The sequence below is a fragment of the Capsicum annuum genome, chromosome 10 (genome assembly GCF_002878395.1).
Source record: "Capsicum annuum cultivar UCD-10X-F1 chromosome 10, UCD10Xv1.1, whole genome shotgun sequence".
In the NCBI taxonomy this organism is placed as follows: Eukaryota; Viridiplantae; Streptophyta; class Magnoliopsida; order Solanales; family Solanaceae; genus Capsicum; species Capsicum annuum.
The window spans coordinates 16,501,404-16,517,745 of NC_061120.1; the positions used below are offsets into that span (position 1 = coordinate 16,501,404).

Here is a 16,342-nt window from a genome sequence, read left to right on the forward strand (position 1 = left end):
AAAAGTTCCCTGCTTTATCTTCTGATCTGTATTGGACAAAGATTTATCCAATTGAGGCACACTCTTTAGTAAATCAGAAGTTTACTAATTCCAATACTTTCGTACTTTGGTGTTTGCAACAAATTTTCTTTGTGCTGAAAATTAACTGCAAGCAAAAATAAAATAAACAAAAAGAATAATTTTATTTAAAGTAATTTTGCGGGTACAATTTCGTTATTCTCTTGATTCTTCTCTCCTAAGCTTTTTCGTGATTCGAGGGCCTTTGCAGCGTGATTCTCAAATGTAGGATGATTTGAGCCTCCTAAAAATGCGTTTGGATCTCCGAGAATTGTCTGACAGCACTTCGTCTTGTCGAGTTGACCTTCGGGCAGAACTCCGATAGTCGATTCGTTGAAGAGTTGTGTAGTCAATGCAGAAGCTTCCTCCAATGCTTGCAGAATGACCTCAGAAAATTATGTAACCCTCCTATTTATAGTTGTAGGGGGTAGGCAGTCCAAGTGTAAATAACCTCTTCTGCCTCATTCTAATTGGTCCATTTAATTTTCAAGCTTATCACAAATATTATGTGACAAGGTTGCTTGTGATTAGCCAAAACATGTCATTTAGGACACTTGACAATGTTTCATTGGCTCTTGAATTTGACTTGGATTGCTACCTCATTTGATTGTGTGGCCTTGCCTCATTGATCTTTAATTTGACTGGATTGCCATGTCATTTGACACGTGGCATGAGTTTGGGCCTCAAGGTGAGATGAACCTTGATGAAGAATAAAACGGGTTTATAGCCCAAACTAATTTTAGACCCAATAAAATATGGATCAAATCCAAATTTTATATGAATTTGATTCAATAAATTTTACGTGTCTACATTTGGCATGATCCTCTGGGACATCCTGGATCTATAATGATGAGGCGAATCATAGAAAATTCAAATGATCATCCATTAAAGAACTTGAAGGTTCTTTCGAATGGTGAATTTTCATGCAATGCTTGTTATTAAGACAAGCTGATTGTGAGGCCCTCGCCAAAAAAGTTAGGATTGAATCCCCCGCGTTCTTGGAAAGCATACATGGGGATATTTGTGGACCCATTCACCTACCTAGTGGGTCGTTTAAATACTTCATGGTCCTAATAGATGCTTCTTCTAGATGGTCTCATGTGTGCCTTTTGTCATCTCGCAACTTGGCATTTGTGAAATTGTTGGCACAAATAATACGATTATGGGAACAATTTTTCGCTAATCAAATTAAGTTTATTCGCCTTAACAATGCTGCAGAATTTTTATCCCAAGCATTTAATGACTATTGCTTATCGATTTTGATAAGAGTGGAACATCCTGTACCCCATGTTCACACTCAAAATGGCCTTGCTGGGTCATTAATTAAACGTTTGCAGTTGATAGCAAGATCATTGCTTATGAAAACTAAGTTACCCACTTCTGTTTAGGGTCATGCAATTTTGCATGCTACAACACTTGTTCATTTTAGACCGATAAATTATCATAAATTTTCTCCGTTGTAATTGGTTTTGAGTCAAGAGCCTAATATATCTCATTAGAGAATTTTTAGGTGCGGTATTTATGTGCCTATAGCACCACCAAACCGCACCAAGATGGACCCCCAAAGAAGGTTAGGAATTTATGTTGGGTTTGAATCACCCTCCATTATCTGCTATCTTGAACCACTAACGGGAGATATGTTCACTGCTCGATTTGCAGATTATCGATTTGATGAGATAGTTTTCTCAAAATTAGGGGGAGAAGATAGTGAAATCCATCACTATCTCATCTTGATCCACGTGCTTCTATTTGTGAGCAAGAAGTAAAAAAGATTATTCACCTGCAGAAAATTGCAAATCAAATGCTAGACGCATTTACTGATTTGAAAAGGATCACCAAATCACATACTCCTGCAGAGAATGTCCTAATTCGAATTGATGTCCCTAAAGGACCATCCACTAGTGTCATAGCTAATGAATCTAAAGCACGCTTGAAGCGTGGTAGACCATTAGGTTCTAAGGATCAAAATCCTAGAAAAAGAAAAACAAATGATCAAGATGACACTACAAAAGATCCTCATATGGAAGTTCAAGATTTGAGTAATGTTAATATTCCTGAAGGAATTAATGAGCTTGAGACTCAAGAAAATGAGGAATTATCCATAAATTCAAGTGATGTTGAAACTAATTTGAATAGATATGAAATAGTAGTGGATTATGTCTTTGCATATAATATTGCAACGAAAATCATGCAAGATAGTGAGGATCTTGAACCTCGATCTGTCACAGAATATCGACAAAGAAATGACTGACTAAAATAGCAAGAAGCAATTCAATCTGAATTAAATTCACTTGCCAAACGTGTAGTTTTTGGACCTATAACTCAAACACCTAATGGTGTTAGGCTATAAATGGGTCTTTGTGCGAAAAAGAAATGAAAGCACGCCTTGATGCACAAGGATTCTCACAATGTCCTGGTGTCGATTATGACGAGAAATATTCACCAGTTATGGATGCAATAACATTGCATTATCTTATTAGTTTCACTGTCCATGAGAGACTTGAAATGCATTTGATGGATGTGGTAACAGCCTATCTATATGGATCACTTGATAATGAGATATACGTGAAAATTTTCGAAGAATTTAAAATGCCGAAAGCATATAGTTCAAAGCCTCGGGAAATGTATTCCATTAGATTGCAAAGATCATTGTATGGTTTAAAGCAATCTGAACGTATGTGGTATAACCGTCTTAGTGGATATTTATATAAGGAAGGTTATACGAATGATGAAATTTGGCCATGTGTTTTCATAAAGAAAACAACGTCGGAGTTTGTTATACTTGTTGTCTATGTCGATGCCTTAAACCTTATTGGAACACCAATAGAGCTTTAAAAGGCAGTTGATTACCTAAATAAAGAATTTGAGATGAAAGATCTCGGAAAGACAAAGTTATGCCTTGGTTTACAAATTGAGCATTTGACAAACGGTATCTTTGTCCATTAATCTGCCTACACAGAAAAGGTGTTGAAACGATTCTATATGGATGGAACACATCCATTAAGTACTCAGATGGTTGTTCAATCACTTGATGTGAATAAGGATCTATTCCGAGCTCAAGAAAAAAAATGAGGAACTCCTTGATCCTGAAATATCATATCTTAGTGCAATTGGTGCACTAATGTATTGTGCAAGCACTACAAGGCCTGATATAACCTTTTCAGTTAATTTGTTAGCAAGATATAGTTCTGCTCCTACTAGGAGACATTGGAATGGGATCAAACACATATTACGGTATCTAAAAGGGACTATCGATTTGGGTTTATTTTATTCTAAAGATTGCAGTTCCGATCTTGTTGGTTATATTGATGCTGGGTAATTATCTGACCCGCATAAAGCTCGATCTTAAATAGGCTATGTGCTATATGTGAGGGTACTGTCATATCTTGGAGATCTACAAAGCAGTCTATCGTGGCCACTTCATCGAATCACACTGAGATTATAGCTATTCATGAAGCAAGCCGATAGTGTGTGTGGTTGAGGTCCATAATACATCTTATTCGAGAAAAATATGACTTGAAATGTGATAAAGTACCCACGATTTTATATGAAGATAATGCAACATGCATAGCACAACTTAAAGAAGGATTCATAAAAGGAGATAGAACGAAGCACATTTCGCCAAAGCTCTTCTATACATATGAGCTCTAAAAGAATAGTGATATTGATATACAACAGATTTGTTCAAGTGACAATGTGGTTGATTTATTCACCAAGTCTCTTCCAACTGTAACTTTCAAGAAGATGGTGCACAAGACCGAAATGCAAAGATTCAAAGATGTCCTTATTAGGGGGAGCTAATAAGCGTTGTACTATTTTACCCTTACGAGGTTTTGTCCCAATGGATTTTCCTTGTAAGGTTTTTAATGACGTAGACTATATGCGTATTGTTAGACATTTAGGGGGAGTGTTGTGATATATATCAATTATAGTGAATGTCTATCAAGATCTATTTGATGTCTATTTGGATTTGATGTATCTGTCTTTTAATGTGAAACTAGGAGCAAATTTCTCCTATAAATAGAAGGACTTCCTTCATTGTAAATCATCTTTCAAGAGAAGAAATAAGAATTACTCTCTTTATTCTCTCTACTCTTCTTCTTCTTTATTCTTTATTATTTTAAAACAAATTCTAGATATTGATAAATTTTATTGTCACACAATTAACACAATTTATGTGAGGCTATTTTTTATGGATAATTATATGAGCCTTCTTTATTGTTTGACAAGTGGCCACTTAAAAGAAAGAAAATTCAATATTTTTCCTTCCCTAGTTTTCCATGATTCACTCATTATGTAAATAACTTTTTTTTCTTTTTGATCGAAAAATCTCGAAGCACGATGGCACTCAATTTGAAACCTGTTTATAATAGGTACCTCACCCTTCTCTAAGTAAATATCTGGTTGCTTTAGAGATGAAGAAGAGTATCGTGATCCATCCATCATGATAGGATAGAGGAAGGAGAGTCTCTTTCTTTGAGTATTTGGCTCTTAGGATTACTTTTGAACCCATTTGACATTTGGGGTCACTTTTAAGCCCATTTTGTAATAAATAATTTATTACTATAAATAACTAGGTTTCTTGAGATTGTTTTCTAAGCTTGTTAGGAGTTTTGTGATTGTCCAGAAACATTGGTTGTGAGAGGTTCACTTCTTCTCTCGATTTTCATAGGAGATAGGTGTTTGTGGTAGTCGAAAGAAAGATACTCGGATTTAATATATCTTTGAGTTGTCCTTTCTTTATCATCTAGTGTCTATCTATCTATTTATTTTTTAATTTTATTGTCTTTTCTTTATTATAGTTTTGATTTTTATATTGTGTGGTTTGTTTCCGTATTTTGTCCCGTATCATTCGGTATCAAACTCGAGCTTGGATTCGTCTCCACGAATTCAATCTTGGGGTTATTATTGAACAAAAATCAAAAGTCATAAAAAATTAGGGTTTCTAACGCTTTGGATCAGTTTTTGAATTTTGAGTTTTTGACTTTTGTGTTTTCTTGAATATCTAGTGCTAGAATCTTATTCTCTAGTACTATTTGAGTGCAAATGTCAAATTTGATCTTAATCGGGGTTGATTTGAAGGCTCTACCATTGCCGTGTTTGAGCTTAAATAAGATCGACATGGGTCTTCAAATCTAAAAACATTGGAATGATATTGAGGGCTGATAAGTAATGGAGTTTTACCTATACCAAAAGGAGCTTGGATCTCGAATTTGGGGTGAATTCGAGTTGAAATGAGGAAGTTATGAATTTTTAAAGATTATTTTGTTTTTGGTGTTCTTCCCTAAACTCATATCTTGTTGAAGAAATTATTTAAAAAGCGGTGTTTGATCCAAAAAATGAAGAAAGAGAAAGTGTGTGGGTGTTGGTACAAAGGAGTATCCAAAAAGAAAAGGAATATTTCAAGAGAGAGAGTGCAAAAAGGACCATAAAAGGACAAATTTTGAAAACTCCAGTTGTACTGCCATAGGGAATCTGCGCCTGCACCTGCCCACGTAGGTCATCCACCTATGAACACAGGTCAACATGTAGGTGCAGTAACACTGGATTGGCCTGCGAAGTTTCACCTGCGAGGGCAGCCATCACTTGCGGTCGCTCCTCACCCAACGCAGGCCAACCACTTGAAATCAACTTCTCCTCAGGTTCTAACCACTTGAAATCAACTTCTCCTCAGGTTCTAATCTTCTAGTTTCATTTTCTTGATTCCTAAGACTAATTTTCAACTAGTAAGGGGGTCGTTTGGTGTGAGGTAAAAGTTATAATAGTCCCGGGATAAATTATGAAATTGTTTTATCTCATGTTTGGTTGATGGGATAAGTTAGTCAAAGGATTACTTATCCTACCATTTATGCCTTAGTAATGGGATAAGTTATTCCGTATATATGGTGGGATAACTAATTCCGAGATAATTTATCCCGAAATTAGTTCTCCCGGGATAACTTGTTACTTAGTTGTTGATTAGTTCTTGAGTCCGTCTCATTTCTTTCTTGTCCCTTTTTTTGTATGTTTTATCGTTTATTTCCTAGTTAACTTCTTTGATTCAAGTCCTTTAGTTTTCAATCGAGTTATTTGTTCTTCTTTTAAAAAGAATATATTCTAACCGAGAGTAGCAAATTAACACCTCATATACCAACGTGAACAAGCAAGATTAACAAATTGAGCTAATTGTGAGACAATCCAATTGTGCAAACACTAGTGATTGTGAGATTTGATTTCACATACGTTAACCTTGTTTGTTAGTTCTGTTGAGTGTCTTATGATAGGTACCATGACATCGGAATATGAGATCCAACCTACCACAAGTGGAGCAAATCTTGATACCATTTTGAAAGCTATCACGGGGATGCACGGGGATGCGACGAGGTATGAATGAAAGGATGTTGGGCATCGAGGAGAGGGTATCATATATGGATGGAAGGATGGTGAATATGGAGGGACGTCTAAACTCTTCTAATGCTACTCCCAAAAACAGCCTCCGAGCAACTTCAGGCGGACATGCCAAGAAACTTCCGTCACCATCTCTCCTAGAACTCTAAACCATATGCTCCACCCCACTCCATAAGAAAATATTCCCTTACCTACTACTACTACTGTCAACCAAATTCCACGACATGTAGTTCAACCACTACAATTTAATCAACAAATGCCTCAAAATTCACCCCAAACTCCACAAATTCTCACTCCACCCTATCAAACACCACAAAATCAAGTTTCAAACTATCAAATGCCACAAGGATTGAACCCACAAAGCCTCAGTCCACCCTAATACCCACCCTATGAAGTTCCACAAATTCAAGTAACACGCAACAAAATACCACAAAATTCAAACTCACCTTAGCAAGCTTCACTTAACCAAATGACACCCAACCAAGTTGTAAACGTTCAAGGAGAGTTTGAGGGACATGTAGAAGGAGGTTATGCTATGGTACTCAAGGAAATGGTCCAAGAGACCAGGGTGGATATGGAGGTCGTGACATCGGCCTCAATTTTATCAAGGTCACTCTTCCTAGTTTTAATGAAGGTAGTGACTTCGAAGGATACTTCAAATGAGAGTCACAATATGATAGGATCTTCCAAGCTAATGATTTGCTCGATGTTAAGAAGGCAACCTATGTCGTTTCTCAATTTGAAGGATATGCTTTAACTTGGTGGGGATCGGTTAAGAGAATGCAAGGAGTTCTTTATGGAGGTCATTATCCACCATGGGAAGTAATGAAGGCCTTTATGAGAGTCAAGCATGTACTGGAGAGGTATAGACAAGGGTTTCTTGCCAAGTTGTACAATTTGAGACAAGAAGACAAGAGTGTTGAAGTGTACTATGATGAATTTCAAAACCTACTCTTGAAGCTTGATTACAATAAGGATGAAGAGCACACCAAGATCCGATTTAAAGTGGGATTGAATCAAAAAATTACCTCTGAAATGTCAATACACAAGTTTGCCTGAATGGATGAATCTCTTAGAAACGGCTATTGATGTTGAGGGAGATATCAAGGCGGAGAAGGATACCATCAAGCCTAAGGTAGGAAATCAAGTGTCCTCAACTTGGAGTCAACGGTCTAAGTTCAAAAAGTCTTTTGAAAAGAAGGTCATTTGAGAAGAATGCTATAAGGTATCCCCTAGAGAAGGAGGTAATCCTAGTCTTAAGGATACCCAATGCTTTAAATGTCAAGGATAGGGTCACTGGATTAGTGAGTGTCCAACTCGAAAAGGCGACCCATACTATAAAGATGAAGTAAAGCGAGCAGAAAAACGCATAGAAGGAGTTGATGATTTTGATGAGAATGTGGAGGTTGTAGAGGATCCATGTGTGGGGATATCACCGTCCCAAATATGCTAACTAACAAAGTGTCATCCGAAGAAGTTTGGCCTCAAGAAGGAGATATTAGCATTTCACTCTACTTGGTTAAGCAGTTATGATCCCTACCAATTCCAAGGACTCCCTCGAAAATATTGATCTTGAAAATGATGAATTCTTGAATTGAGGACAAATTCTCTTCAAGAAGGAGAGGATGATACAAGTCGAATTACTCCAAATATTCTAAATCAAGGTAACTGGCAAAACCTTTAGAGATGAAGAGGAGTATTGTGATCCACCATGATGAGGATGAGCGAAGGAGGAGCCTTTTCTTTGAGTATTTGGCTCTTTGGATCACTTTAATGCCTATTTTATAATAAATAACCCATGACTATCAACAACTAGGTTTCGTCTTTTTTAGACTTCGATGATTTTGGATGAACTTACACTTGATAGTGTTTTCTAAGCTTCTTGGGAGCTTTGTGATTGTCTAGAAACATTGATTGTGAGGGGGTCACTTCCTCTCTCGGTCTTCGTAGGAGATAGATGTTTGTGATAATTGAGAGGAAGATCCGTGAATTTAATATATCTTTGGGGTGTCCTTTCTTTATCATCTAATGTCTATCTATCTATCTATCTATTTTTCAAGTTTATCGTCTTTCCTTTATTATTGTTTTGATTTTCGTACTTTGTATTCATTTCCGTATTTTTGTCCCATTATCATGTGTTGTGCTCTTACCACTAGTCGAAAGCTCTGGAGTTACTAATGTAACAACTGAACAACATTTTCAGAATTAAAATTATGCAAGTCATAATAACTCTTCAAATAGAATGTGTATGTTTTGCTTGAATTATACAATTGGCACTTCAGTGAACCGAATTCTCACAAAGCTAAGTACCTTATAACACCATATATGACAAGAAACAAACTAGTTTACTAGTCATTTCTTCACAAACATAAACAAGCTGAGACAAAAGAAGATGGAAATCCAGCAGCCATTGACACCAAAACAAAGAAGATATGTTCCATCCCAGTAGCCATTGGTACCAAAACAGGAAAGAGACACGTTGTGTCCAGTGTTGCGGTTTAATAGTCTATACATGCTCATTAAGAGGTGTAGGATCGACTATCCATCTGGAGCAGATTATACAAGTCAGTACCTACTTTAAGAGTTCATTTGACCATAACATGTACTGAGAATATAGCATCTTTACAGAATTGATGACTAAGGCGGTCCGTTAGCAATCACGGATGAAAATGCAGCTTAAGATCACTAGAAACTAACAACTGACAAGTTTCAGTGAGATCAACGACAGGGTGTTCAATGTCAACAAAAATAACAGCTATGTTTGTCCAACAAAAGACGTGAAAGCACCTGTTAACTCACTGGACTACATGCTATTGAGCTTCCTAATAAGCTTCAGTTTGCAGTATACATCCCCCACATAATCATAACTCTCCTTCAGTTGTTCCCACCTTCAATGCTGGTCCTGTTTGTAGTTCCCCTTTGTTGATGAAGCACCGCAACTTGTCACAAAAAACTGCTGAAAAGACACCCCCGGCCTCTAAAGACCTCACAAACTCCTCAGCCTTCTCCACATTTCCCTGATTTTCCCAATATTCTACACAGGTACGTAAAGTCTCCTCGCTAGGGAAAAACTTAGGCGGGCAGATTGAGATTGCCTTGTTCAATGCTTCAATGGCTTTTGAAACCTGATCTTCATGGATATACCCACTTGCCAAATGACACCACGTGATGACAGAAGGAACACCTCCTTTTGGTAATCCTCTGTCAATGAGGGCCTCAGCCTTGCGTAGAACACCATTTTTACAATATGCGCCGATCAAAATGTTTGGAATTCGGAAGTCATAGGATAACCCCCGTGATTCCCATTCCTCAAATATTTGTTCAACTCCTTCTATGTCATCAAATTTCATCAATGAATTCATTATGCTAATGTAACCCTTGTTATAAATTTGTTGATTCTGCTGTTTGTACAGATCCCAAACTCGATGTAGCTCTTCCTTCTTTCCAGCCTGCGCGTAAAGTTTTAGTGATAAATCAAATGCAGCATGCTTATTCTTGATTGTGGCAAGCATGCCCTCCAGTTTAGTCAGCATTGCCAGAGCTTTTTCCGCTTGCCCAACTTTGAGATACTTCTCAGCAATGATAGTATAAACATTCCAATCTAATGTGATCCGTTTATCAGATTCCAACATCATTGCTATTTTATCTATTCCACCAGAATCTCCAGCAGCAGCATATGCACTTAACCTGATCATGAGAGTGAACTGGTCAAAAATTATACCCTTCCCCTCCATTTCATTCATCATGTTGTCCATTTTCTCCCAATTTCCTGTTTGATAATACATGTTCATCATGAAATTGTAGCACAACGGTGTACGATTAAACCTCATATCCCTTACTTTTTGCATAATGGCCTCAGCTTTCTCTACAGACTTCTCACTGGTATAACAGTTGAGAAGAGATGAATACATGTAAAAGCCTTTAAATTGCTGTGGGATGCTATCTAAATACTTTTCAACTTCTTCTAGACCTTTAGTTTTAAAAATCAGTTGAATTCGCACTCCAATATCAGAAGGTTGGAGGGTGAAAAATCTTTTGTCCGTCATCCAGTAAGATACCTGTGGACAAATTTAGAAGATCACTCAGCATGCAGCATTGATTAAATCATCTCAGTATGAAATAAAAGTGGGCAGCTTGATCTGTCCGCCTTGGACCTCCTGACAGGTACACAAAATTTTGTTTCTTTCTACATCTTGCAAGGGTGGGAAACTATATCACTTATGATTCGATAAATATTCACATGACAACACAAAGTTAAAATTTGGTGGTTATTATACCATTGGCATTTAAAACACATTGCCGAAACGGAGTAGCCCCATCAGTGCACAAATGCATGCACAGCTTTGATATGTATCAAGAACATACACCAGTATTTTCTTTTTGAAGAAATATTTATATTTCCAGGCTATCATTCTCGCCGTACAAGCATAACGAGAAGACTAGGAACCTACATAACAAAGACCTTGACTTAGGACCCTAGGAATCAATAGAAAAACATTTATTTCACAGCATCAACATGCATAAACAGACTAATGAAGCAAAGTGATGTATATACTATACACTGGAGGCTCTCAGGGTATCACACCTAAACTATAGGAAAATCCTGAAAACAACCACAAGCACCACCTGGAAGATCCTAAGATGCACTTCTATAATCAGGATTTCTACCAAAGTTTTTCTCTGGGACATCTTAGTAAGAAAACAACTCAAATAGGAAAGCTGTACAAAGGGTACAAACAACTACAAAATGAATAAATTAACAACACTTTTCAACCCCAAACAGGTTAACAACATAAATCCTCTGTATCCAATTTCATCTTATTGAGAGGATTCATCACAATTTAAACTACTGGAAAGAGGTGATTAGGCAGGACATGGAGCAGTTGCAGCTCACTGAGGACATGACCCTAGATAGGAAGATCTGGAGGAAGCGAATCAGGATAGAAGGTTAGTGATAGTTTGGGTAGTTGGGGTAGGGAAATACTGGGTGGGTGTACTTTTCTTGTTATGCCACATTGTTGCATGCCTTATTACGTATTTGTTTACTATTCTTTGTTTATTATCCTTTGTGGGTGGATTAGTTATGTCTTTTCATCTTTTCCCATGCTTTATTTCGGATTTAATTAGTATCTCGTGTCGTGAGCTGGGGGTCTATCGGAAATAGCCTCTCTACTTCATCGGAGGTAGTGGTATGGACTGCGTACATCTTACCCTCCCCAGACACTATGTGGGAATACACTGGGTTTGTTGTTGTTGTGTTATACGCATGGGTGGAGGTAGAAGACCAGATAGCTTTTGCTCAAATAGTCTATTTGTATTCAAAAATTCATTACATATGTACATAAGCTAAATTTAGAACATACTTATTACCACTTGATATCGTAATCTAGAACTCATAAAGTTGAAATCTTGACTCCGCTTCTGTTATTTATGCTACCGGTACTTAGGACCAGCTATTCTAAGCAGAGTTAAAATGATTAAACTTGTTCCATAAGAAAATTGTCAAGCATCAGGACCTTAATCAATAGAAATAATGGGATTTACCCTTTACCCATTTGTTTAAAAAAGGCATAATATATAAATAGACACTCAAATTTGACCTCAGTTGGCAAGTAAATACTCTAACTTTTGAGTATGCACACCTAGACACCTCAACTTGTCTCCATAGGGTCAGTTGAACCTTCAACTTACAAAGTGATCGTCATTCATCTAGACACCTTCAAAATTTATGTGTCATGTTAGCCTCGGGTATTTACGGGACACAATGGGGATGAGTTAGAGTGTTTAGTTATAAGCTGAGACCAAGTTGAGGCGTCTAGATGTGCACTATCAAAGTTGAATTGCTTACTTGTCGATGCCAAGTTTGAGTGCCTTTTTATGTATTATGCCTTCAATGAAACATAAGAAATGATCTAATTCACACAAAATTGGCTCAAATTCATAGAACGAATGACAACTTAAATTACAACAGCGTGACTAATAGCAGAGGCGGAGCTAGAGTACAATGTACATGAACCCTTTAACTTTTGCATAGACTTTGTATATACACAAAGAAATACACCAAATATTTATAAATATTTGTCAGTAAACTCAATTATTTTTGCATATTAACTTTCGATCGTGGCAAGAAACTCATAAACTTCAAATCTTGAACCAATGTCTTACCAATACACAAGTGTAGATAAAAGTAATGTTATCTCAAGGGCATGTGTGTATTTTCTAAACTTCTTAATTATTTGATAATACTCTGAAGTTCTTCTTTAACCACATGTTTCCCTTCTTTGATCTATTGAAAAGTACAGGTACTGTACACTTTGGGTCACCTACAGGTGAAATTCTTCTGTACAATAAGTCTCCTTTAGTGGGTTTGTAAAGATAATTACTTGGGGCCGAAATGTAGAAACGGGTTAACACATTTCTATGAAAAGATAATGAATTTGAAGTTCTTGAGATAGAGGACAAAAGCTTCATTTTAGCAAATCAAGAAAATTTTATTACTTTTTTTCCAAACGCAATAGAGTTAATAACTCAAATGGTCACTCAATTTTGGACTTTTATCCCAGAAAGTCACTCAACTTTGATATTTACTTCAACTCAACTTTCACATTTTTACTCAGATTGTCACTCAAACTATTTAATCATTTTTTTAAATAACATTTGCTTATGTGGAATTATTATTTAAATACAAAATTCAGAAAAATAAAAAATTATCTCTTAATGACCGTTTTATCCTTATTCCCATAAATTAATTTTCCTTTCTCATTTTTCTTCTCCTTCTCACATATTGTAATTGATTCAACATTAAATATGCCTAATAAAATATTAAAATATCAAATTAAATTTAACAATAATCTAAGGATAAAAAACTATTAATATAAACTATATTAATACTATGAAATATAACTAAATAATACGTAATTTAACTCATTTATTAATAAAAGTCACGTGTACATAGTTATTACATACATATAGTGAATCCCTATAACGTAGGTATATTACTCATAATATTTAGCTATGGATAAAAAATCCCTAATCCATCATACATATAAGACACTTATAAACTATATTAATATAAACTATATTAAACGATGAAATATAACTAAATAATACGTAATTTAACTCATTTATTACTAAAAGTCTCGTGTACGTAGTTATTACATACATATAGTGAATTCCTATAACGTAGGTATGTTACTCATAATATTTAGTTATGGGTATAAAATCCCTAATCCATCATACATATAAGACATTTATAAAAAAGGGCATCTTTAGAGTGAAAACAGGAAAAGGGAAGGGGGAGGGGGGGGGGGGGGGCTGTTTATTGTTGAGAGCGTCGCATTTATAATAAGCTATATAATGTGTAAATTTAAATTTAATTAGATTTCAATGCGAACATCAATATCAGATGGAAGAAAAGAAGTTGAAACAAGGATTGAAAAGGTAGAGCAAAATAATTATAATTTTAATTCTTTGGTTACTGTTAAATTTTAATGTGACCCTTTGATATTTTATTAAACATATTTAATGTTGAATCAATTACAATATGCGAGAAGGAGAAGAAAAATGAGAAAGGAGGGGAGATACTAAAACTATGGGAATAAGGATAAAATGGTCATTAAGAGATAATTTTTTATTTTTTTGAATTTTACATTTAAATAATAATTCTACATAAGCAAATATTATTTAAAAAAATGATTAAATAGTTTGAGTGACTTTCTGAGTGAAAATGTGAAAGTTGAGTGACTTTTGAAGTAAAGATCAAAGTTGAGTGACTTTTCGGGATAAAAGTTCAAAGTTGAGTGACCATCTGAATTATTAACTCAACGAAATAACTATATAAAGTAGTAATAGTCAAATTTGGAGTTTCAAAGCATCATTAATAAGGTTAATTTAGCAAAATACGTATGTAACATTAGGAGCCAAGTAATATGAAATGGGTTGAGAATATATTAACTTGAGATCGTCGTATAAACTCATAAACTTCAAATCTTGAATCCGTGTATTACCAATACACAAGTGTAAATAAAGTAAAGTTGAACAACGTGTCCTGTGTGAAAATTCCACGTGGGAGTGTATCTACTTGTTCAACTTTATACAAGTTTAAATGTTTACTTATGCACACTCAAAGTTAGAGGGCAAAGGACACATTTATATATTATGCCATAAATATTTGACAATAAATAATTTATTAACTCGCAATCGTGGCAGGAAATTCATAAAATTCAAATCTTGAATCAACGTCTTACCAATGCATAAGCATAGATAAAAGTAAATGTTACCTCAAGGGCATGTGGGCATCTTCTGTAATATCTTAACTCTTTGATAATACTCTGAAGTTCTTCTTTAACATGTTTCCCTTCTTTGATCCATGGATCAAGTACAGGTATTATAAACACTTTTGGGTCACGTATGGAGAAATTCTTCTGTATAATGAGTCTCTTTTGGTGGGTTTTTCGTAAAGATGATTACTTGGGGTCGAAGCGTAGAAACGGGTTAACACATTTCTGGGAACAGATATTGAATTTGAAATTCTTAAAATAGAGGAGAAAAGCTTAATTCTAGCAAAACAAGAAAATTTTATTACTCGCTTTCCATACTACAATGAGTATTAAATGAGGCATAATACATAAATTTTTCCTTCGACTTGGCTTCAAATTGCATTTATGATCTCCAACTTTGGGTGCATGAGCAGGCAATTAAACTTGCAGAAAGTTGAATAAGTTGACACACGCGTCATGTGTGGCCGATTCGTGTCCTACGTGACATCCTACATGTATTATGCCACATAGGACACATGTGTCAATTGTTCAATTTTATACAAATTTAAGTGTCTACTTGTGCACATACAAAGTTGGAGGTCATATATGCGAACTAACGCCAATTTAAAGGGCATTGCTTATGTATTATGCCATTAAATAACTATAAAAGAAGTAGTCAAAATATAGAGTTCAAAGCATTATTAATAAAGTTAATTTAGTAAAATACGCATGTCAGGTCCTCAAGGGCCAAGTCATATGAAATGGGGTGAGTATATAATTCATGAAATTCAAATCTTGAATCCGTCTCTTACCAATACACAAGTGCATATAAAGTAAATGTTACCTCAAGGGCATGTTTGTATCTTCTGAAACTTCTTAATTCTTTGATAATACTCTGAAGTTCTTCTTTAACAACATGTTTCCCTTCTTTAATCCATTGATCAAGTACAGGCACTATAGACACTTTTGGGTCACCTATGGGTGAAATTCTTCTGTATAATGAGTCTCTTTTGGTGGGATTTTTGTAAAGATAATTATTTGGGGTCGAAACGTAGAAACGGGTAAATACATTTTTGTAAAAAGATATTGGATTTGAAGTTCTTGAGATAGGGACAAACGCTTCCATTTTAGGTTTTATGGTGAATATTGAGGAAAGTGAAGAAGAAATGGTGTTGGGGTTTTAAGGGTTTTAGGGGCAGAAAGCATAAAAGGAAAGAAAGAATTATATTTGATAGGTTAATTAATATAGATAATGTTGTTTGATCAAACTTTTAAAATTAGTTTTAAAAATGTATTTTTTAAAAGGGACTTTTGATGATAAGTAAGTTGTATTTGATCAATAAATTTAAAAAAAAATTGTAGTAATAATTAGCATTTAACCAAGATTTTTAAAAGGGTTTCTTTAAGTGTATCTATCTATAATTTATATATATATATATATATATATATATATATATAAATGTATATCTATAATATATTAAAAATTTAAACTTTTTGAAGGTGATTTGAACTTTCTTTCGTTAAAAGACTCTTCTTTAAACAAAACTGTTTTTTCATTATTTTTTAATTTATTATTTAATTATTTTTTATTATATTAACTAGACTTCCTAAAATATATAAGACTCTTAAAATATATGGTA

General features: G+C 35.1%; 1 protein-coding gene across 1 annotated transcript; it reads right to left on the reverse strand.

Annotated features, from left to right (window-relative positions):
* Nucleotides 1-8,877: 8,877 nt before the first annotated feature.
* LOC107845582 (pentatricopeptide repeat-containing protein At2g20710, mitochondrial) lies at nt 8,878-15,949 on the reverse strand. Its single transcript, XM_016689995.2, has 2 exons — nt 15,547-15,949; nt 8,878-10,502 (listed from the first exon to the last, which is right to left on the reverse strand). Exons 1-2 carry the CDS (start codon nt 15,826-15,828, stop codon nt 9,306-9,308), a joined length of 1,479 nt encoding a protein of 492 aa, XP_016545481.2. The 5' UTR covers nt 15,829-15,949; the 3' UTR covers nt 8,878-9,305.
* Between the last annotated feature and the right edge of the window lie 393 nt (nt 15,950-16,342).

Coding starts and splice junctions, on each gene's coding strand:
- LOC107845582 (XM_016689995.2), bottom strand. CDS start 15,828: ATGGAAGCGTTTGTCCCTATCTCAAGAACTTCAAATCCAATATCTTTT. Junction 10,503..15,546: donor GATACAAACATGCCCTTGAG/GTAACATTTACT, acceptor ATTTGTCCACAG/GTATCTTACTGGATGACGGA.